General features: G+C 56.9%; 2 protein-coding genes across 4 annotated transcripts; one reads left to right on the top strand and one right to left on the bottom strand.

Annotated features, from left to right (window-relative positions):
- The first annotated feature begins 1,979 nt into the window (after positions 1 to 1,979).
- On the top strand, positions 1,980 to 11,828 carry MMP19 (matrix metallopeptidase 19). The gene is made up of 10 exons (XM_029072768.1): positions 1,980 to 2,028; positions 2,540 to 2,661; positions 2,786 to 2,874; positions 4,854 to 4,984; positions 6,977 to 7,192; positions 8,199 to 8,444; positions 9,054 to 9,185; positions 9,382 to 9,546; positions 10,179 to 10,306; positions 11,132 to 11,828. The coding sequence occupies exons 2-10, from the start codon at positions 2,584 to 2,586 to the stop codon at positions 11,621 to 11,623; spliced, it is 1,677 nt and encodes a 558-aa protein (XP_028928601.1). The 5' UTR covers positions 1,980 to 2,028; positions 2,540 to 2,583; the 3' UTR covers positions 11,624 to 11,828.
- Positions 11,829 to 12,529: 701 nt separating this feature from the next.
- On the bottom strand, positions 12,530 to 19,950 carry LOC100082073 (transmembrane protein 198). Of its 3 annotated transcripts, none has more exons than XM_029072811.2 (5): positions 19,612 to 19,950; positions 14,667 to 14,842; positions 13,810 to 14,388; positions 13,504 to 13,655; positions 12,530 to 12,990 (listed from the first exon to the last, which is right to left on the bottom strand). In XM_029072811.2, the coding sequence occupies exons 2-5, from the start codon at positions 14,839 to 14,841 to the stop codon at positions 12,865 to 12,867; spliced, it is 1,032 nt and encodes a 343-aa protein (XP_028928644.1). In that variant the 5' UTR covers position 14,842; positions 19,612 to 19,950; the 3' UTR covers positions 12,530 to 12,864. The 3 variants fall into 3 exon arrangements, with proteins under 3 accessions (XP_028928644.1, XP_028928640.1, XP_028928639.1); XM_029072807.2 differs by having other exon boundaries at positions 14,667 to 14,919; positions 19,612 to 19,949; XM_029072806.2 differs by having other exon boundaries at positions 14,667 to 14,916; positions 19,612 to 19,949.
- Between the last annotated feature and the right edge of the window lie 3,060 nt (positions 19,951 to 23,010).

The raw sequence follows: 23,010 nt of genomic DNA, 5'->3' as shown, positions 1-23,010 counted from the left end.
ACTAAGCACTTTGGAGAGTCCAATGTAACAATAGACACATTCCCTGCCCACAACGAGCTTGCGGTCCAGAGGGGGACCGTTCCTCCATCTCTCTGTGTCCTGGTCCCAGCCGGGCCCGTGGCTCTCAGCCTGGACCGTTGGCTTCCCGACAGGGGAAGTCCAGGATGGGACGTGGGGAGAGTTGCCTCCCTGTTCCTCAGAAAAGGGGCTGGGCAAGGCAGGACAGGGCCAAGCTCCACCCTGTCCCCTCCGCCCTTCCCAAGCTGGTGGCACTCACCGCCGCTAGCCCAGAGGCAGGAGAGGAAGCAGGACAAGGGGATGTGGGTTCTGGGGGTACACCCCCGGGTCTGCCCTCCCCGTCTCGTGCTGGCTCCTTCGAGCCCGGGGAAGAGGGGACTCCCTCCCGCAGGATGGAGGGGTGACTTGGTGCCAGTCTGAGGTCCAAGTGGTGAGGGTGAGGCAGTGGTGAATCAGGCATGGAGACCTCCCCAATCTCGGGATTCCCCAGTCCACCCCCTGATGGGCTCCTCCCAGTGCAGTTTTTGTCCGGTTCCAGAAATTGGGGGTGGAGGCTGGAAACCAGAGGTCCAGGATTGGGGTCTGGAGTCAGGATTCAGGGGCCAAGGATTGAGAATCAGGGATCAGACTTTGAGGGAGGGTCTGCACTTTGATTCACACTCTTTATTCACCCCCTCCCTCAGCCCCCCAGCACATAGTCCATATCCGTAATCGATTTATCTCTATCAATGTCCGTGTCCCCGCTCTGGACTGTTAACTCGTGTGGGAAGGGAACGGGTCTACCAACTCTGTTCTCGTGTACTCTCCCAAGCGCTTAGTACAGTGCTGTGCACACAGCAAGCGCTCAGTAGATGCCATCGGTTGAGTGAGAGGTAGATGGGCTCCTTGGAAGCCATCACGCCTCTGGTGGATGAGGTCAATGTGAGACCTCCCTCTCTTCCTGTTCCCCACAACTCAGCCCCCGGCCAGGAAACAAGGCAAACAGCCAGGTCAACTTCCCCTCGGGAGCCAGCCTGTGTGTCCTAGCAGAAAGGCCACAGGAATCCTGGGGGATTTTTAGCGGGCTTCTTAATGACATTTGTAAAGTGGTTACTACCTGCTAAGCGCTGTTCTAAACTCTGGGGTAGATTCGAGCTAATCGGGTCGGACGCAGTCCACGTCCCATGTGAAGCTCGCAGTCTTGATCCCCATTTTACCGACGATGTAACTGAGGCACCGAGAAGTTTAAATGACTTGCCCAAGGTCATCCAGCAGACAAGTGGCTTCTAGACCGAGCCCTGCCCCTGACTTGCTGGGTGACTTCAGGCAAGTCACAACATTTTTGTACATATACACTTCTGTCCACATCTGTCATTTTTATTAATATGTCTGTTGCCCTCTCTGGACTCTGAGCTCATTGTGGTGAGGGAATGTGTCTACCAACTCTGCTGTCTTGTACTCTCCTAAGCACTTAGTACAATGCTCTGCACTCGGTAAGCGCTCAATAAACACAACTGATTGACTGAAGTCACCTCACTTCTCTGGACCTTAGTTCCCCTCATCTGTGCTGTTGCTCCCCCTTGGACTGCCAGCCCTGTGGGAGACAGGGACTGTGTCTGATCACATTATCTTGTAGGCGCATCAATGTTCAGAACAGGGCTTGACACATAATAATCACTGGAAAAATAAAAATGTCATTATTACGCTCACTCTGGAGATTCCTCTTGTGATCTGGGGGGCAAAAGGGGGGAAGGCTGGGCAGGGCCAGGCCAGCAGAGGAACAGAGATAGCCCGCTCTTCTCTGTCTCCCCTCCTCTCAGGAGCTGGGGGCTTGGCCCCAGTTTGGCGGGCAAAAGGTTAACTCCAGGGTTGCACCATCCCCATGGCTGAGTCACACAGACACAGACACACACACACACACACACACACCCTGCCAACCCCCCCCCCCCCCCCAACACCACATATTTATAAATCCCGAGCCAGAGGCCCTGACCGACCAGGGAACCGACTGCCGGACCGGCCGTCTCAAGGGTAGGACCCAGTAGCCCCCATTCCAAGGGCCTTGAGCTCCCAACACCCCATCCACCCGAGGGGCTTTGCTCTCCAGGGGCTCCCACTCCCAGCAGCTTCCCTCCCCAGCAGGCCCCCCCCTCCCCGGGGATCCCCACTCCCCAGGGATTCTCACTCCCGGCGGCCCCCGCTCCCCAGTGGCCTGTGTTCACAGTAGCCCCTGCTCCCAGCAACCCCCCACCCTGGGGGTCCCCCCTCCCCGGGGCCCCCCAACTCCCAGCGGCCCCCATCCCAGGGGTCCCCACCCCTCAGGGGCTCCCACTCTCTGCGGCCCCCGCTCCCCAGGGGCCTGTGTTCCCGGAAGACCCCTCCCCCCGGTCCGAGGGGTCCCCGGCTCCCCTCGGGCCTCTGCTCCCAGGGGCCCCTGCTCTCAGCAGCCCCCTCTCCCCAGGAGCCCCCCATTCCTAGCGGCTCCGCTCCCCGAGGTCCCTGTTCCCAGACGTTCCCACTCCCAGAGGCCTCTGCTCCTCAGGGGCCGGGCCTGCCAGCCTGTGCCAACCGTTCTCGAGCACCACAATGGACTGGCGCTGCTCTCTGGGGCTCGCATGCTTCCTGGCACTGTGGGTCTCAACCACCGGGCAAGATGAAGCGGTGGTGAGTAGCTGGGCACCGGGGGCAGCGCCCGGCTTGGGCTGGGGGCTACTGGCTGCCACGTGAGCTTCCCCTGCCCCTCCACTGCCCCTGCGGCCGTGCCCCCTGACGGGCCCCCTTCCCGCAGGACTATCTGATACAGTACGGATACCTTCAGCCGCCCCTGGAGGAAACGGATGGCCAGTTCGGAGAGGCTGAAATGGCTGAGGCCTTGAGGTGAGGGGGGCCGGTGACGGGAGGGAGACCAGAGGGCGGGCCCTGGGATGGACAAAGGGGGTGGCGTCCGCACCCGGAGCAGCCTATTGACAGAGCACAGGCCTGGGAGTCAGAAGGACCTGGGTTCTAATCCCGGCTCCACTACTTATCTGCTGAGGGACCTTGGTCAAGTCATTTCTCTGTGCCTCGGTTCCTCATCTGCAAAATTCATTCTTTCATTCATTCTGTCACATTTATTGAGCACTTTCTATGTGCAAAGCACTGTACTAAGTGCTTGGGGGAGTACAGTATAACAGCAGACACATTCCTGCCCACATTTAGCTCACAATTTAGAGGGAAAGACAGATATGAATATAAATAAACGGCTAAATAAATTACAGATATATACATATTATAATAATAATAATTTGGGTATTTGTCAAGCACTTACTATGTGCCAAGCACTGTTCTAAGCACTGGAGTAGATACAGGGTAATCAAGTTGTCCCACGTGGGGCTCACAGTCTTCATCCTCATTTTACAGATGAGGTCACTGAGTCACCGAGAAGTTGAGTGACTTGCCCAAAGTCACACAGCTGACAAGTGGCGGAGCCGGAATTAGAACCCGTGACTCCTGACTCCTAAGCCCGTGCTCTTTCCACTGAGCCACGCCGCTTCTCCAGCAACATATGTGCTGCTTATGTGCTGTGGAGATGGGAGGGAGGATGAATGAAGGAGCAAGTAAGAGAGGCGCAGGAGGGAGTGGGAGAAGAGGAGAGCAGGGCTTAATCAGGGAAGGCTTCTTGGAGGAGATGAAGGAGGTTTTGAAGTGTGGAAGAGCAATTATTTATCTGATATGAGGAAGGAGGGCGTTCCAGGCCAGAGGTAGGATGTGGGCGAGAGGTCGGCAGTGAGATAGACGAGATTGAGGTAAAGGGGGAAGGTCAGAATTAGAGGAACAGAGTGTGCGGGCAGGGATGAAGTAGGAGAGTAGCGAGGTGAGGTAGGAGAAGGCAAGGTGATTTAGTGCTTTAAAGCCAACGGTGAGGAGTTTTTGTTTGACACGGAGATGGACAGACAACCACTGGAGTTTCTAGAGGAGTGGGGAAACATGGTCTGAACGTTTTTGAAGGAAAATGATTCGGGCAGCAGAATGGAGTATGGACTGGAGTGAGGAGAGACAGGAGGCAGGGAGGTCAGCAAGGAGGTTGATACAATAATCAAGGGGATTAAGATTGTGAGCTCTATGTGGGACAGGGACTATGTCCAACCTGATTATCATATATCCACCCCAGTGCTTACAACAGTGCCTGGCACCTAGTAAGCGCTTATACAACACCACAGTTATTATTATTATTGTTATGACAGCAGAGAAAATTGAGCCTCCCCCTCCATAGACTGTAAGCTCGCTTTGGGCAGGGAATGTATCTGTTTATTGTTTTCCCTTTTTTGCTTTTTAGTTTTTGTTTTGTTTTTCTCTTTTCCTCATCTCCCACTCCCTTCTGCGTCGCCTCAACTTGCTCCCTTTGTTCATCCCCCCTTCCCTGTCCCACAGCACTCAGGTATCTATCAGTCATTTTATTGATATTAATGTCTGTTTATTTGTATTGATGTCAGTTTCCCCCACCTCTAGACTGTGTTCTCACTGTGGGCAGGGATTGTCACTCTCTATTGCTGTATTTTACTTTCCCCAGCACTTAGTACAGTGCTCTGCACACAGTAAGCACTTAATAAATATGATTGAATGAACGAATGAATATTGTTGTATTGTCTTCTCCCAAGAGCTTAGTACAGAGCTCTGCACACAGTAAACATTCAATAAATACGATTGAAAGAACGAAAAAAGAAAGCGGGGTCAGGGGATAGGCCTGAAGGGACCAGGAAGGGGAGCTGCCGTGCTCGTCGTCCCCAGGGAGAGGAAGGTGGGTGAGGCTGGGACAGCAGTTAGGGGATGCCGGTACGGACAGATCCCACCCTCCGCCCACCCCTGTCCCCCACCAGGTCCTTCCAGGAGGCGTCAGAGCTGCCGGTCACAGGATGGCTGGACAGGGAGACGAAGACGAGGATGGCGCAACCTCGCTGTGGCCTCCAGGACCCCTTCAATCAGAAGATCCTCAAGTACCTGCTGCTGGGTGAGGTGGGGGTCAGGATTGGGGGGTGGGGGCCAGGATCCCTCCCCCCAAAGTAGGGGCGGTTGGTCTTTGCCTTTTAGCCCTGAAGAACAGAGATGAGGGGATAGAACAGGGCGGGCTGGGAGCCCTTAGTCAATCATATTTATTGAGCGCTTAGGGTGTGCAGAGCACTGTAATAAATCCAGACTATAAGCTCGTTGTGGGCAGGGCATGTGTCTGTTCATGACCGAATAAAAAAGCAGTATGGCCTAGTGGATCGAGCACGGGCCTGGGAATCAGAAGGGTTCTAACCCTGACTCCCCCACTTGTCTGTTGTGTGTCCTTGGGCAAGTCACTTCACTCCTCTGGGGCTCAGTTACCCCATCTGTAAATTGGGGGTTCATTCATTCATTCAATAGTTTTTATTGAGCGCTTACTATGTGCAGAGCACTGTACTAAGCACTTGGAATCTACAGTTCGGCAACAGATAGAGACAATCCCTGCCCAATGACGGGCTCCCAGTCTAATCGGGGGAGACAGACGGACAAAAACAAGACAACATAATCATGACAAATAGAATCAAGGGGATGGACACCTCATGAACAAAATAAACAGGGTAATAAAAATATAGACAAATGAGCACAGTGCTGAGGGGAAGGGAAGGGAGAGGGGGAGGAGCAGAGGGAAAGGGAGCTTAGCTGAGGGGAGGGGAAGGGGGGAAGGGGAAGGGGGAGGGAGCAGAGGCAGAGGGATTGAGACTGTGAGTCCCCCAGGGGCAGGGACTGTGTCCAACTCAATTTGCTTGTATCCACCCCAGAGCTTAGTACAGTGCCTGGCACAGAGTAAGCGCTTAACAAATACTATCATTATTATCATTAACAGACACATTCTCTGCCCACATTGAGCTTACAGTCTAGAGGGGGAGATGGACATTAATTGAAATAAGCACATTTACAGATTTGGGCATAAGTGCTTTGGTGTGGGGCCTCTTAGCCCTGAAGAGCAGCGATGAGCAGGAAGAGAGTAGGGCCGGGCTGAGAGGCAACTGAGTTATTTGCAAGGGCTGGTTATTGCTCAGACCAAAGAGTAGCAGGACGGGACTCTCTGGGTCCCCAGACCCTTCCTGGGGTGACATCCCTCCACACCCTGCACACTCTCTAGCCTCCGGTCCTCTAGACTGTAAAATTTGTTGTGGACGGGGAGTGGGTATGTTTATTGTTATTAATGATAATAGTAATAATAAAATAGTGGTATTTGTTAATAATATTCATTCGATCATATTAAGGGCTTACTGTGTGCAGACCACTGTACTCAGCGCTTAATGATTATGGTATTTGTTAAGCGGTTACTCTGTGCCAAGCACTGTTATAAGTACTAGAGTAGATACAAGTCATTCAGGTTGGATACAGTCCCCATCCCATATGGGGCTCATTTACTATGGGCCAGGCACTGAACTAAGCGCTGGGGTGGACACAAGCTAACGAGGTTGGACACAGTCCCTGTCCCACCTGGGGCTCGCAGCCTCAATCCCCATTTTACAGAAGAGGTAACTGAGGCCCAAAGAAGTGAAGACACTTGCCCAAGGTCACACAACTGGCAAGTGGCAGAGCCGGGATTAGAACCCACTCCCAGGCCCGTGCTCTATGTACTCTCCTAAGCATGCTCTGAGAAGCAGCATGGCCTAGTGGATAGACCACTACCTGGGAGTCAGAAGGACCTGGCTTCTAATGCAGACTCCACCACCTGTCTGCTGTGTGACCTCGGGCAAGTCATTTTATTTCTCTGGGCCTTAGTTACCTCATCTGTAAAACGGGAATTAAGACTGTGAGCCCCTTAGGGGACAGGGATCGTGTCCAACCTGATAAACTTGTATCTTGGATTGGCACATAGTAAGCACTTAACAAACACTATTTATTATTATTATTATTAATAATAATAAGCTGTTTGTACAGTGCTCTGTACTGCAAGCAGTCAATAAATACGATCGACTGACTAGCCGACTCCCTGCCTCAGGTCGCTGGCGGAAGCGGAACTTGACCTTCCGGATCCTGAACTTGACCCCGGACCTGCCGCCTCAGATGGTCCGGGATGCTCTCCACGCCGCCTTCGACTACTGGACCGCGGTGACTCCGCTCAGCTTCCGTGAGGTTCACGCTGGTCACGCCGACATCCGCTTCTTCTTCCACCGCCGCAGAGTGGCCGGCTGCTCTCATGCCTTCGACGGGCCCGGTATGAGCCCACCCGCTCAACACCCCTTCTCTCCTCCCCATCCCACACCCCACCACAAGGAGATTCTTCAAGGGGTGGGGGAGAGGGCTTAAGAGGAAGGAAGGGCTCTTAAAGGAATAATCAATGCAAATGTGGGGATGTTGAGGGGTTAGCATCAGTGGAAATGGGGGAGCGATAAAGGGAAAGGAGAGCTCTGAAGACAAGAGAGGGTATTAAAGTGATGGGATCAAAAGATTTGGGGGGATATTATAGGGAACGGGGAGTTCTTAAAGGGAAGGAGGGGCCCTGAAAGGGAGGGGAATAATGGAAATGGTGGGGTGATAAATGACTAGGGTTAGAGTCGATGGAAATGGGGGGACGATAAAGGGAATGGAAAGTTCTTAATGGGAAGAAGGGGTTCTTAAAGGGATTAGTTCAAAAGATATGGGGGATAATAAAGGGAATGGGAGGGCTCTTAGTGGGGAGGAGGGGCTCTTAAAGAGATAGGATCGATGGAAATGTGGGGAAGATAAAAGGAGTGGAGAGTTCTAAAGAGGAAGGAGGGATTCTTAGAGAGATGAGCCGCAAAGAAATCGGGGGCACAATAAGGGACGGGAGTCTTACGGGCAATGAGGAATCTGTCGAGAAGCAGCGTGGCTGGGTGATAGAGCCCTGGGCTGGGACTCAAAAGGATCTGGGTTCTAATGCCGCCACTTCTTTGCTCTGGGACCTTGGGCAAGTCGTTAAACTTCTCTGGGCCTCAGTTCCCTCATCTGTAAAGAGGGGATTAAGACAGCGAGCCCCCTGTGGGACAGAGGCTGCGTCCAACCTGATGAGCTTGTATCTACCCCAGCGCTTAGTACAGTGCTTGGTACCCAGTAAACGCGTATTAAAAAAGGCTGGGGGAACTTCAAGGGACTGGGGTAATGAGGTTCCAGTTGAAAGGGTGTGGGGGTTGGGGAGGTGGGCAGTGTCGTGGGGTGTGGGGGGATCCCTGAGCCCAGGTACCCCCTGATGGCGGCGGCAGGGAAAGTGCTGGCCCATGCCGACATCCCCGAGGCGGGCAGCGTGCACTTCGACGAGGACGAGATGTGGACCGAGGGGACGTCGCGTGGGATCAACCTCCGCATCATCGCGGCGCACGAGCTGGGCCACGCGCTCGGCCTGGGCCACTCCCGCTTCCCCAAGGCCCTCATGGCACCCGTCTACTTGGGCTACCGGCCCGATTTCCGCCTGCACCCTGATGATGTGGCGGGCATCCAGGCCCTGTACGGTGAGCACTCACCCCCAGCCTGCCAAAGTGGGTCAGGGGAGGGGGGACGTGGCAGTTCACGAGACCTACTGTCCCAGGGGGCCGGGGAGAGGTTGGATTCAGTGTCAGAAGCCCGGATCCAATCCCAGCTCGGCCACTGACCTGGCCAAGTCACCGAACCTCTCCCTCTAATAAGCGCTTAAGAAAACCACTGTTATTATTATTATTGTTAGACTGAAAGCTCATTGTGGACAGGAAATGTGGCTCTTTACTGTTCTATTGTACTCTCCCAAGAGCTTAGTACAGTGCTCTGCACACAGTAAGCGCTCAGGAAACACGATTGACTGACTGACCGACTGCCTCTTTAAACGTCCAATGTCCTCCTCTGTATAAGGGGAGATTTTCCCCCACCCACTCCCTCTTAGCGGGGGCTGCGGCCACCCCAGAGATTAGCACAGCACCTAGCCCACAGTAAGTGCTTTTTAAACGCCACAATGAGCACCAGCTTCACTTGAGCCTCCTGCTGGAGGGTCGGCCTTGCAGGCTCTCCCCAGGGGCTCTCCCCGCGGCCTCCCAGGATGGGACGCCAGCTCGGAAGGCTGCCGGGCAGACCACCTGGCTTGCTTTTAGGGAAGAAGAGCCGGAGGAAAGAAGAGGAAGAGATACAAGAGCTGGACTTAGAAACCATCGAGCCCCCATCTCCAAAGGTGCCCAGCCCCGTGCCCGACCCCTGCAAGGGCGAGCTGGATGCCATTCTGTTTGGTAAGAGCTCGGGACTGGGGGCTGCCATGATCTTCAGGCGCTGGGGTGACTGCCCCCCCCGCCCCCCCGGTCAACATCGCCCTTGAGACCTGGACTACTGCAGCAGGAGGGACAGAGGTTAGACTGAGGGCAGGTCTTCCCATCGAGGGACGGTCAGGGCTGTCCTTCTCTTCCTCTCCCTCTCTCTCCCCCCCAGGGCCCCATCTCAAGACCTACGCCTTCAAGGGCGACTACGTGTGGACCGTGACAGACTCGGGGCGCGGTCCCTTGCGGCGTGTGTCCACCCTGTGGCCCGGGCTTTCGGGATCCTTGGACGCGGCCGTCTACTCCCCCCGCACGGGCCGGATCTACTTCTTCAAAGGTGAGGGGCGTTTTAAGGCAGAGCTGGGCTGGCCTTAAAGGAGAGGGGCAAGAGAAGGTGAGGGGGAGGTCTTGGAGAGCGGCGGATTAAGGAGGGAGTGAAGAGGATGGTAAAGAGGACGAGGGGGTCTTAGAGAAGAGGGTCGGGATCGCTCTCCTACCTGTTTCAGTGCCTTAAAGGGGCGGGCAAAGCTAATAATAATTATGGTATTTGTGGAGCGCTTACTATGTGTCAAGCCCCGTTCCAAGCGCCGGGGCAGTTTCGAGTCAATCAGGCTGGACACGGTCCCTGTCCCACCTGGGGCTCACCGTCTAAGGGGGAGGGAGGACAGGTATCGAATCCCCGTTTTACACATGGGGAGACTGAGGCACAGAGAAGTTAAGTGACTCGCCCAAGATCACACAGCAGACAAGTGGCAGATCCAGAATTAGAACCCAGGGCCTCTGCCGCCCAGGCTCAGACTCATTTCCCAGACTCATTTCCACTAATGAGCCTTAAAGGGGGAGGGCGGGGGGGGAGTCTTAAAGGAGAGCTTTAGAGGCAAAGTTTAAACGAAGGGGGGATTCTCAAAGGAGGAAAGGAGGGTGGGAGAGGGAAGGACGGGGCATCTGACCCTCCCTCACCTGCCACAGGCGACCAGGTGTGGGTCTACATTGGCTTCAAATTGGAAGCCGGGTTCCCCCGGCGACTGGTCCACGTAGGGCCCAACCTGGATGCTGCACTGTACTGGCCCCTCAACCAGAAGATCTTCCTCTTCAAGGTAAGGGGATTACGTAAAGACACGAGGGGCCAGAAGCTGGATCAGTCCTAGAGAGAGGATAGAGTTTAATGATAATACTAGTGGGTTTGTTAAACACTCTTTATGTTCCTAGCGCTGGGGTAGAGATGGCATTTGCAGGTAGACATGACATTTGCAGGTCAGGCACGGCCCCAACCGGGACAGGGACTCGCAGTCTAAGTGGGAGGGAGAACAGGTATTTAATCCCTGCTTTACAGATGAGGAAACCGAGGCCCAAAGAAACTAAGCGATTTGCCAAAAGTCACACAGCAGTCAAGGCTCTAGAGTCGGGATTAGAACCCGGGCCCCCGCTCTTTCCGGTAGACCGTGCCGCTTCGTGGGCTGCATGGACTGGACTTCCCCTTTAAACGGTCGTTGTGGTATGTGTTAAGCGCTTACTCTGAGCCAGGCACTATTCTAAGCGCTGGGTCGGGGGAATACAAGCTAATCCAGTTGGACACAATCCCTGTTCCCCACGGGGCGCTCAGTCTTAACCCCCATTTTACAGATGAGGGAACCGAGGCACAGAGAAGGGAAGTGACTGGCCCAAGATCACGCAGCAGAGGAGTGGCAGAGAGGCGGGATTAGAACCCGGGTCCTTCTGACTCCCAGGCCCGTGACTTTCCAGGCCTTCTGACTTCTAGCCCCTAGGCCACACCGCTACTCCAGCCCATCGGAAAGGGGAGAGCAGAGTCCTTCAAGGGGAGCGGACAGAGGGTGGTGAGGGAGATCGTTGTTCCAGGAGACGGGGCAGCGAGGTGCGGGGAAGCGGGGCCTGCCTCACTCCACTTCTCCGTCCCGGCCCAGGGCTCCGGCTACTGGCAGTGGGACGAGTTGGCCTGGAATGATTTCAGCCGCTACCCAAAGCCGATGAGGGGCCTGTTCACGGGGGCGCCGGCCGGGCTGTCCGCGGCGGTCAGCTGGAAGAACGGCGGAATCTACTTCTTCAAGGGCAGCAGCTACTGGCGGCTCAATCGCCAGCTGCGGGCGGAGAAGGGGTACCCGCGGGACACCGCTCATCACTGGATGCACTGCCCGCCCCGAGGCGCCACCTTGGCACCGGACGACCTTCTCCCTACTGGCATTGCCCTCCCCAATGGGACCGACACTTCTTCTGGCACTGCCCTCCCCACCGGGACCGTCACCTCTTCTGGCACTGCCCTCCCCACCGGGACCGTCACCGCTTCTGGCACTGCCCTCCCCCCTGGGACCGTCACCGCTTCTGGCACTGCCCTCCCCACTGGGACTCTCACCCCTTCTGACACCGCCCTCCTGACTGGCACCGGCCCTCCCCCTTAACGTCTCCTCCCCACTGGCACTACCCTCCTCCCCCCCAGCACTAGACTCCGTCCCTCCGGTCCCTGGGAAGGAGCAGGCCCCCAGCCCACCTCCCTCACCCCTGCAGGCGGGGAAAACGACCCAGATGGGACCCCCCCCTTCCGAGCGCTTCGTCCAGTGCTCTGCACCTAGTAAGCGCTCAATAAATACTATCGAATGAACGAAACCAGGACGGAGGATCAGGGAGGCGGGATCTCCAGTCCCTCGTCGGCCTGGGCCGAGCTCGGCCTTCCCCGCTTTCCAGAATTCAGCCCACGGCGGGGGTCCGGCAAATACTATCGATGTGCCCGGGGAAGGGGGTCCAGCAGTCACTTCTGCTTCTCTTCCCACTTCTAGATGAGGGGAAATAATAATGTTGGTATTTGTTAAGCGCTTACTATGTGCCGAGCGCTGTTCTAAGCGCTGGGGGAGATACAGGGTCATCGGGTGGTCCCACGCGAGGCTCCCAGTTAATCCCCATTTTACAGATGAGGGAACTGAGGCCCAGAGAAGTGAAGTGACTTGCCCCCAGTCACACAGCGGACAAGTGGCAGAGCCGGGATTCGAACTCATGACCTCTGACTCCCAAGCCCGGGCTCTTTCCACTGAGCCACGCACAAAGAAAAAAGAGTAAAAGTGTGCCTAGCCCTTTAAGCTCTGCCACTTGTCCGCTGTGTGACTGGGGGCAAGTCGCTTCACTTCCCTGTGCCTCAGTTTCTTCATCTGTAAAATGGGGCTGAAGGCTGGGAGCCCCACGCGGGACAAGCTGATTCCCCTGTGTCTCCCCCCGCGCTTAGAACAGTGCTCTGCACATAGTAAGCGCTTAACAAATACCCACATTATGATGTTAACGACACGTGTGCCCGGGGAGGGAGGCGAGAAGCCGGAAACGGTGTTAATGATGGTATTTATTGCCATGACGATTATTTTATGGGTCGCCCCATCCCCGGTAACCTGGAGCCCCTCCCCTACTCCAGCTGCAGGTTGCCGACCGGGGGCGAGGCCCGGGGCCGTGGTGCATTCGAGCCAGGTTAGTGTCGGGAGCGGGCCGGGTGGGTTAGGGGTTAGAGTTCCACGGTCAGCGCGGACCGGCGGAAGGGGCGGGTGGAAGCCCCGGGCTGCAGCTTCCCGGCCGGGCCTGCGGAGCGGGAATTCCCCAGCCTGGGTGGGAGAGGGGCCGCCCTCCCCACTTCCTTCTGGGCCCCTCCGGGGCGGCGGGAGGCTCAGGGGCGTCCGGCCGGGGGCGCGGTGAGCGGGGTGGTGGAGCCGCTGTCGTAGTCCAGGTCCAGGACGGTGTGCGGGGCGGAGCGCGGCGCTCGGGGCCGGTCGCGCAGGCTGCGGAGGTAGCTCTGAGGGGCGGGAGGCCGACGTCGGGACCCCACTCTGGAGGCCACGCCCCCTCACGCGCCATAGGCTGAGCCCGTCGGGGGCCACGCCCCTCCCAACCCCGTCCTCACACCTCATAGGCTGAGGCCGACGGGCCACGCCCCCTACCCACACCCCATTGGCTGAGATCATCGGCTGACCCCGCCCTTCACACGGCTGGGTCGAGTTTAGGCTCCGCCCCTAAGACCCCGCCCTCCCACTTCATAGGCTACCATCCCTGGCCCCGCCCACACAGTCCCGGGGGTCGAGGCCGTGCTCGTGCCCCGCCCCCTCTCACCCATAGGCTGAGACCATCCCTGGTCCCGCCCCCCTCGAGCCCCGCCCACACCGTCCCGGGTCGAGGCCGTGCTCGGGCCCCGCCCCCTCTCACCCCATAGGCTGAGGCCGTCCCCGAGCCCCGCCCCCCCCGCGAGCCCCGCCCACACCGTCCCGGGTCGAGGCCGTGCTCGGGCCCCGCCCCCTCCCCCGCCACTCACCGGAGCGAGGCCGTCCGCCGGGCTCCGGGCCCGGGGCGGGGGCGGCCGCCGGTATCCGCCCTCGCTCCCCGGCCCGTGGCTCTGCCGCCGTTTCGCCTCCCGCTGGCGGAGCTGCAGGAGCCGCAGTCGCTCCCGCCGCCGGCTCAGCGGCGCTGGGGGGACAGGGCGGCGAGGAGCACCGGGGTCAGCGGGGCCGGGGCCGGCCCGCCCCCCGCTCGTCCCCCGCGGCCACCCAGCGCCTCCTCCTCCCGCCGCCCCGCCAGCCCCGGGACCCCCTTCCCCCCACCCCCCGAGCCTTCAACTTACCGTCCGGCCGCCCGCGCCCCTCCGCCGTCAGCCGCCACTGGGCCACGGCCCCCAGCGTGCCCAGGGCCGGCCAGGCGCCCAGCAGGGCCCAGCTGTACCAACAGAGGGGCGGCAGCCCGGGCACGGCCCGCAGCCGCTGGCCCAGCCGCCCGCCCAGGGCCAGCCCCTCCACCAAGTAGTCGGCACAGGCCACCAGCCCCGCCGCCCCCAGCAGGGCCGTGCCCAGGATGGTGAAAGGGCGCGGCCAGCGCAGGGTCATCAGGGCCCCCAGCAGCGCCAGCCCCACCAGCAGCCCCGCCGGCACCCAGGCCGAGGGAGGCCGGTACCAGGGCTCCGTGGCCAGCAGGGCCCCGGCCCCCAGCGCCAGCCCCAGCAGCAGCCCGGTGAGGAAGAGGCCCACGCTGCGCACCAGCACGGTGACCAGGCCGCAGAGGAGGCCGATGCCCAGGGCGATGCCCGCGCTGACCTCCAGGCTCAGCTGCGTCTCCAGCACCCGCTCCCTGTAGCACAGCAGGAAGATGACCAAGGAGCCGGCGAACAGGCCGGACAGGAACATCACGGCCTTGAAGCAGCGGTAGCCTGCGGGGAGCGGGCCGGGGAGGGCGTGAGGGCGGCGCCGGCCCGGCCGCGGGGAGGGGATCGTCGGGTGACCGTGGCGGGACCCGAGGCCGCCTCGCCGCAGATCCCACCAAGACGGCGCGGGAGGGGCTCGCCGAGGCGGACGACGGGGGGGGGGGAGGCGGGCGGAGGGAGGGGGGGGTGCCGGAGAGGGAGGGGGCACGGTGGAGGGGGGCCGGGGGGTGAGGCGGGCACCGGCAGACGACAGTTGGGGGCCGCTCCGGCCCCCGCCCCCTCACCGAAGCAGCAGTAGACGACGCTGAAGAAGCAGCAGAGGGCACAGACCAGTGCGGGCACCAGCTCGGGGCCGCCCCAGGGCGCCAGCTCACAGCGGGGGCCGGGGGGCTCGGGCAGCTGCTGGTTGAAGACCCTGGGGTCAGAGGTCACAACCAGGGGGGAGAGGACCTGATCCATGCTGGGGGTGGGGAGAGGGGACAGGGAGAAGAAGGGGGTCAGCCGCCGCTGTCCATCTGCCGGAAGGGGCTGGACCTGCTGGCGAGAGGCGGCGGAGGTCGGTTCGGGGCCCCGGCCCGTCCCCACGGTCCCCGCCGGGCACGTCGGGAGAGAAACCGGGGCTGCCAGCTCCCCGGTGCCCTTCTCTACCCCTGAGCCCCGTCAAAGGTTTCTCCACCCCTGCCTCCCCGTGGCGTGGCACGGCGCTGGAGCACGGGCCTGGGAGTCAGGAGGTCATGGGTTCTAATCCCCACTCCACCACTTGTCTGCTCTGTGACTTTGGGCAAGTCACCTCACTGGGCCTCCCTTACCTCATCTGTAAAATGGGGATGGAGACCGTGAGCCGCACGTGGGATGGGGACTGTGACCTACCCTATTTGCTTGTATCCGCCCCAGCGCTTAGTCAAGAGCTTGGCACAGAGTAAACGCTTAACAAATACCTTAATTATTACTAACCCTGCTCTTCTCGCTGCTTCTGAAGCAGCGTGGCGTGGTGGAAAGAGCGCGGGCTTGGGAGTCAGAGGACGTGGGTTCTGATCCCGGCTCCGCCACGAGTCGGCTGTGTGACTTCGGACAAGTCACTTAACTTCTCTCTGCCTCATCTACCTCACCTATAAAATGGGGATTAAGACTGTGAGCCCCATGTAGGACAACCTGATTACTTTGTATCTACCTCAGTGCTTAGAACAGTGCTTGGCCCATAGTAAGCACGAATTTATCTTGTTAATGAGGTGTATATCCCCGGATCCTATTTATCGTGATAATGATGTCTTGTTTTTGTTTCATTCTGTTTTGCACTGCCGTCTGTCTCCCCCGATTAGACTGTGAGCCCGTCATTGGGCAGGGATGGTCTCTATCTGTTGCCGAAATGTACATTCCCAGTGCTTAGGACAGTGCTCTGCACCTAGTAAGTGCCTAAAAAATGCTACTGAATGAATGAACGTAGCAAATACCATCATCATCAACTTCTCTGTGCCTCAGTTACCTCATCTGTAAAATGGGGATTAAGATGTGAGCCCCATGTGGAACAACCTGATTAGTCCGTATTTACCCCAGCGCTTAGAAGAATGCTTGGCCCATAGTGAGCGCTTAACCAATACCATCATCAACTTCTCTGTGCCTCAGTTCCCTCATCTGCAAAATGGGGATGAATGAACCTGATGACCTCGGATCGCCCGCAGCGCTTAGAACAGCGCTTGACACTTAGGAAGTGCTAAAGTAATACGACGATAGACTGTAAGCCTGTCAAGGGGCAGGGATTGTCTCCATTTGTTGCCGAATTGTCCATTCCAAGCGCTTAGTACAGTGCTCTGCACATAGTAAGCGCTCAATAAATACTATTTAATGAATGAATGATGATTATTCTCCGCGTCATCGTCTCCCTGTCACGCCCGAACCCTTTTCAAAGAAGCCCGCCAGAGGGGGTCCCGCCCACGCAGGGCAATCCCTGGCTCCTGATTGGCCCGCGCCCACGTTCTTCAAGAGGACGGGGCGGGCGCGCTCCCGCCCAGCCTCCCGCCCTCTGAGGGGACGCGGCGCGCGGCCCGTCCCTCCGCACGTGGCCACGCCCCCGTTGCCATGGCCACGCCCCACGGCCTCGTTCCCGCTCTGGTCCGTCAAAGAGCGCGCGCACCCCGCCGGCCGCTGCAGCTGCTGCGGAGGAGGAGGAGGCCCGAAGAGCTGGACACCGAGCTCATTCATTCATTCATTCAATAGTATTTCTTGAGCGCTTCTTATGTGCAGAGCACTGTACTAAGCGCTTGGAATGCACAATGTGGCATCGGATAGACACCCTCCCTGCCCCATGACGGGCTCCCAGTCTAAACGGGGGAGACAGCAAAGCAAAACCCAACAAAACAAACATCATCACGATAAATAATAATAATAATGTTGGTATTTGTTAAGCGCTTACTATGTGCAAAGCACTGTTCTAAGCGCTGGGGGGATACAAGGTGATCAGGTTGTCCCTCAAAGGGCTCACAGTCTTCATCCCCATTTTACAGATGAGGTCACTGAGGCCCAGAGAGGTGAAGTGACTTGCCCACAGTCACACAGCTGACAAGTGGCAGAGCCGGGATTAGAACCCATGACCTCTGACTCCCAAGCCCGGGCTCTTTCCACTGAGCCACGCTACTTCTCTGAATCATGGAGATATACATGAAAGCATCATGGAGATATACACCTCATTAACAAAATCAATAGGGTAATAAATAAAATATACAAATGAGCACAGTGCTGATGTTGTTCTTGTTCTGTTTTGCTTTGCTGTCTCCCCCGTTTAGACTGTGAGCCCTTCATGGGGCAGGGATGATCTCTGTTGCCGAAGGGTCCATTCCTTCTCTGCACATAGGAAGCGCTCAATAAATACTATTGAATGAATGAATGAGGGGAAGGGGGAAGAGCAGAGGGTGGGAGGGGAGCTCCCTCGGGTCTGGGAGTCACAGGGTTAACGGGGCAAGGGGGGCGGTGGGAAAAGGGGGGAGAGGGAGGCGGAGGGAGTGAGTCACTGCTGGACCCCTGACAACTACTTTTTCTGCTATCTCTGGGGCAGGGCGGGAAGAGGGAAAAGGCGGAGAGACAGCCAGCGAGAGAGACAGAACAAGACACAAAAGTTGGAATGAACTGTGGAAACCGACAGAGACTGATGGAGACACCCAAACGACGGTGTTTATTGAGCACCTACTGTAGGCAGAGCACCATATTAAGCACTTGGGAGAGTACAATAGAGTTAGAATAATAACGATGGTATTTTCAAGTGCTTACCTTGTGCCTAGCGCTAAGCGCTAGGGTAGATACAAGGTCATCAGGTTGTCCCTCGTGAGGCTCACAGTCTTAATCCCCATTTTACAGATGAGGTTACTGAGGCACAGAGAAGTTAGGTGACTTGCCCAAACTCACACAGCTGGTGGCACAGGGAATAGAACCCACAACTGAGGCACAGAGAAGTTATTTGCCCAAAGTCACACAGCAGCTAAGTGGCGGAGCTGGGATTAGAACCCACTACCTCTGACTCCCAAGCCCCTGTTCTTTCCACTAAGCCACACTGCTTCCCCTTAGAAGACAGGGTTCCCAGCCTCAAGGAGCATACAATCAATACTCACTGAGCACCTATTCTATGCAGGGCAACAGAATTAGCTCTTGGGAAAGTACAGAAGTCACCATCCCTGTCCTGGAAAAGCTCACAGTCCAGGGGGTGAAAGCAGAGATTGAGTCAGAGACAGAACCCTCCAGAAGAGAGAGAGGGCCACAGACAGAGACAGGCCACGAAAGAGATACAGACCCGGAGATAGAAAAAGAGGACCCAAATCCGAGGCAAAGTCTGAACAAAATGGGTGTCGGAGGTAAAGGCTCGGTCTCAGCCAAGACACAGGATTGAGGTCAGAGACATTGTGAGAAACAGCTGTGGAAGTAAACAGAAACACTGAGAGAACACATCACTCTGCTCCTCAGACACTGCCAATGACCACGGCATTCCGCCCCCACACAGTCAAATTCCTGGCCAATGGCTTCGATAATAATAATGGTCGTATTTGTTGAACGCTTACCATGTGCCTAGCACTGTACTAAGCGCTGGGGTAGCTACAAGACAATCAGGTAGACATAGTCCCTGTCCCATGTGGAGTTCATAGTCTTAGATTCTCCAACAACTTCCTTCTCTCTCTCTCTTCCCTGCACCCCAGGTCAATCTCTTCTCTTTGCCCAAGCAAGCCTCCCTGGACCTCGATCTCAACTCCCCCGTTTCTGACTCCTTGTTACTCCCTTTCCTCTGCCTGGGGCTAGCTCCTGTTCTCTCAAATAATAATTGTGGTATTATAATAATTGTGGTATTATTATTTGGGAGTCTGACTAATTTGTGGAACCAAATCCTCCAAAACGGTCTCCTCAGAAGGGCAGATTCCCACCCCATCACCCTCCCTTAAAAACCCTTATATGGGGTTATCAGTGTCGATTTGATTCCTTTGGCTTGTTTCGATCGTTGCATTGGCGCTCTCGCTCCCCGTTCACCTATTGAACATTTGGCAATTTCTCGAGGGCAGGGCAAGCGTCTTGTACTTCTGTATTTTTCCCTTCGCGCCTCGACCTGCGTCTACTCCCAGGGGCCTCGGCCAAAGCTGGGGATGAAGAGGAGACAACCAGAGACAGTGAACTTGGGATAGGATCGAAGAGACACGCAGAGACCCAGAAAGAGAGAGCCAGAGAGAGTTGAGACATTAGCCAGAATCTAATTGAGGGAGAGTTGAGGCGTTCTCCTCCCGTCTGTTCCCCCGCAACCAGGCCTGCACCCCAACTGGACACCGACTCCAGGTCCCGGGGGGGAAGCGGGTGGGACAGGATGCCCGCTGGCATCTTTCGGATTGGGACCAACCCCGTCCAAGACCGTGCCTACAGGGTCGGGGTGCAGGAGAGGCCACTCTTGAACTGTCCCCTGTAGAATTCAAACTCAGGTCTGGAGCCCGATAGGAAGAGGGACAAGATAGGAAAGAAGAGGCGGAGGGAAAGGCAGCAGGCAATCTGGGGGAAAGAGAGAGGCAGCCTAGGAGCAACTTTCTCCTCTCCCGCCCCCCCCCCCAAAAGGGGGCTCCGGGCTACACTTAATAATGTTGGTATTTGTTAAGCGCTTTCTAGGTGCAGAGCACTGTTCTAAGCGCTTGACGCTCGACTCTCGTCCCCCCCGGACGCCTGGGTCCCCTGGAGGTGGGAGAAGTAAGGAAAGGAGGGGCAGCTACTCACCGGCCTGGGGTGGCCCGCCTCAGCCCCCCCTGCCCGGTGGACCCCGGCCCCACGGTCCAGCTGGTGGGGCAGACACTCCAGCCCCTCGCACTCGGGGCCAGAGCGCAGAGCTCAAATGCAACCAGCTGGGGGGACCCAGGGGGCGGGGGGTGACATCACGGGGCGGACACTGCCATCCCCCCCGGAGGGGCGGGGACAGGGGGAGAGGGACTGTGTGGCCCCCGGCCCCAGCCCGGCGAGGCCCAAGCGGGTGGACAGCGGGGCCGAGAGGAGCGGAGGGCATTGGAGGAAGGGTCTCCGGCCGGGTGGGACGGCCTGCTCCCGGGGCCAAAGTCCCACCCGGGGTCCCGGCGCCCCCCGCCCCCGGCTTGGTCTCTTCCACTTCCCAGAGAATTGGCGTATTGTCTCCGGGAGAAAAGGGTCGGGAAACGGGCCGGGGGCACCGGGAGGGGAGGACGGGCCGGGGGAGGGGCCGGAGATAATTAATAATAATGTTGGTATTTGTTAAGCGCTTGCTCTGTGCAGAGCACTGTTCTACGCGCTGGGGGAGATACAGGGTCATCAAGCGGTCCCACTTGGGGCTCCCAGTCTTCACCCCCATTTTCCAGATGAGGTCACTGAGGCCAAGAGAAGCAGTGTGGCTCAGTGGAAAGGCCACGGGCTTTGGAGTCAGAGGTCATGGGTTCGAATCCCGGCTCGGCCACTTGTCAGCTGTGTGACTTTGGGTAAGTCACTTAACTTCTCTGTGCCTCAGTTCCCTCATCTGTAAAATGGGGATGAAGACTGTGAGCCCCACGTGGGACAACCTGATTCCCCTGTGTCTACCCCAGTGCTTAGAACGGTGCTCGGCACATAGTAAGCGCTTAACAAATACCAACATCATTATTATTATTAAGTGAAGTGATATTGCCCAAAGTCACACAGCTGGCAAGCGGCGGAGCCGCAATTCGAACCCATGACCGCTGACTCCCAAGCCCGGGCCCTTTCCAATGAGCCACGCTGCTTCTGGGGGCTGCCGTGTCGTTGGTGCCCCGGACGAAGCAGGGGCGATACAATGGGGGCACCGTTATTCGGCCGCCCCGGGCCGGACAGGGGTGAGCCAGGGCTGTGGGGTCGCCCCCTCCCTGGTTTCCCCGGGCCCAAGGGTCTCCAGCTCGTCGCCCTCCCCGCCCAAGTGTTTGGACGAGAGGCCCGGCCAGCGGGGCCTGGCCGGTGGCAGCGGTTGAACGGGGCTTCTGGGCGTTGCCCTCCCCGGTTCAGGCCCCCCAAGGGTCCTGCACGACCCGGAGGAAGGGTCGGGAATAATAATAATAACAGTAATAATGGCATTTGTTAACTGCGATGTCCCAAGCACCGTTCTACCCAAGCGCTAGGGTAGACGCAAGTGAATCAGGCTGTCCCACGTGGGACTCACCATTTGACAGATGAGGTCTCTGAGGCACAGAGAAGTTAAGTGACTTGACCAAAGTCACACAGCTCATAAGTGGCGGAACTGGGATCAGAACCCATGATCTCTGACTCCCGAGCCCCTGCTCTTTCTACTAAGCCACGCTGCTTTGGTAATTATGGTATTTGTTAAGCGCTTACTATGTGCCAAGCACTGTTCTGAGTGCTGGGGTAGATACAGGGCAATCAGGTTGTCCTACGGGGGACTCACGGTCTTCATCCTCATTTTACAGATGGGGTAACTGAGGCACAGAGAAGTTAAGTGATCTGCACCAGGTCACACAGCTGACAAGTGGCAGAGCTGGGATTAGAGCCCACATCCTCTGACTCCCAAGCCTGGGTTCTTGCCATTAAGTCACGCTGCTTCTCAAAGGAGCCACCCAGGGCTTCACCCTCCTCGCGTCGTGGAGTGGGCTGGGAAAGCCGAGGTATTCATCATTCATTTAATAGTATTTATTGAGCGCTTACTATGTACAGAGCGCTGTACTCAGTGCTTGGAATGTACAATTCGGCAACAGATAGAGACAATCCCTGCCCAATGACGAGCTCAGTCTAAACCAAAGCAACGTTAGAAGCAGCGTGGCTCAGTGGAAAGAGCACAGGCTTGGGAGCCAGAGATCATGGGTTCGAATTCTGGCTCTGCCACTGGTCAGCTGTGTGACTGTGGGCAAGTCACTTTACTTCTCTGTGCCTCAGTTCCTTCATCTGTAAAATGGGGATTAAGACTGTGAGCCTCACGTGGGACAACCTCATTACCCTGTATCTACCCCAGCGCTTAGAACAGTGTTCTGCACATAGTAAGCACTTAAATTCCAACATTAACAAATACCAACATTAAACCGGAGAGACAGACAGCAAAGCAAAACAGAACAACAAAAACAAGACAACATCATCAAGAAAAATAGAATAAAGGGGATATACACCTTATTAACAAGATAAATACGGTAATAGATAATATATACAAATGAGCACAGTGCTGAGGGGAAGGGAAGGGGAAAGAGCAGAGGATGGGGGAAGGGGAGGAGAGGGGAAGCAGAGGGAACGAGGCGGCTCAGTCTGGGAAGGCCTCCTGGAGGAGGTGAGCTCTCAGGAGGGCTGTGAAGGGGGGAAGAGAGCTTGTTTGGTGGAGGTGAGGAGGGAGGGCATTCCAGGCCAGAGGGAGGACATGGGCCAGGGGTCGACGGTGGGTTAGGCGTGAACGGGGGACGGTGAGGAGGTGAGTGGCAGAGGAGCGGAGTGTACGGGATGGGCAGTAGAAAGAGAGAAGAGAGGGGAGGTAGGAGGGGGCAAGGGGATGGAGAGCTCGAGGCAGGGCCGCCGCCTTTCTCCCAGGTTTCCTTCTTGGGGGGGAAGGCCTTCCCAGACTGAACCCCCCTTTGCCTCTGCTCCTCCTCCCCTCACCATCGCCCAGACTCCCTCTGCTCTACCCACCTCCCCGCCCCGCAGTATGTGTGTATATATGTATATATTTATTATTCTCTTTATTTTATCAGTGATGTGGGAAGCAGCGTGGCTCAGTGGAAAGAACCCGGGCTTGAGAGTCAGAGATCATGGGTTCAGATCCCGGCTCTGCCACTCGTCAGCTGTGTGACTGTGGGCAAGTCACTTCACTTTTCGGTGCCTCAGTGACCTCAGCTGTCAAATGGGAATGAAGACTGTGAGCCTCACGTGGGACAACTTGATGACCCTGTATCTCCCCCAGCGCTTAGAACAGTGCTCTGCACATAGTAAGCGCTTAACAAATACCAACGTTATTATTATTATATATATAATTCTATTAACATATATTGATGCTATTGATGCCTGTTTGATTTGTTTTGTCGTCTGTCTCTCCGCTTCTAGACTGTGATATATATTTTTATTTATATATATAATATATATATATTTATTTTGTTAATGAGGTGTCCATCCCCTTGATTCTATTTATTGTGATTAAGTTGTCTTGTTTTTGTC

This window comes from Ornithorhynchus anatinus, chromosome 10, assembly GCF_004115215.2.
Source record: "Ornithorhynchus anatinus isolate Pmale09 chromosome 10, mOrnAna1.pri.v4, whole genome shotgun sequence".
In the NCBI taxonomy this organism is placed as follows: Eukaryota; Metazoa; Chordata; class Mammalia; order Monotremata; family Ornithorhynchidae; genus Ornithorhynchus; species Ornithorhynchus anatinus.
Note: the sequence above shows the minus strand (reverse complement) of the source record. Positions and strands in the feature narration are given on the sequence as shown.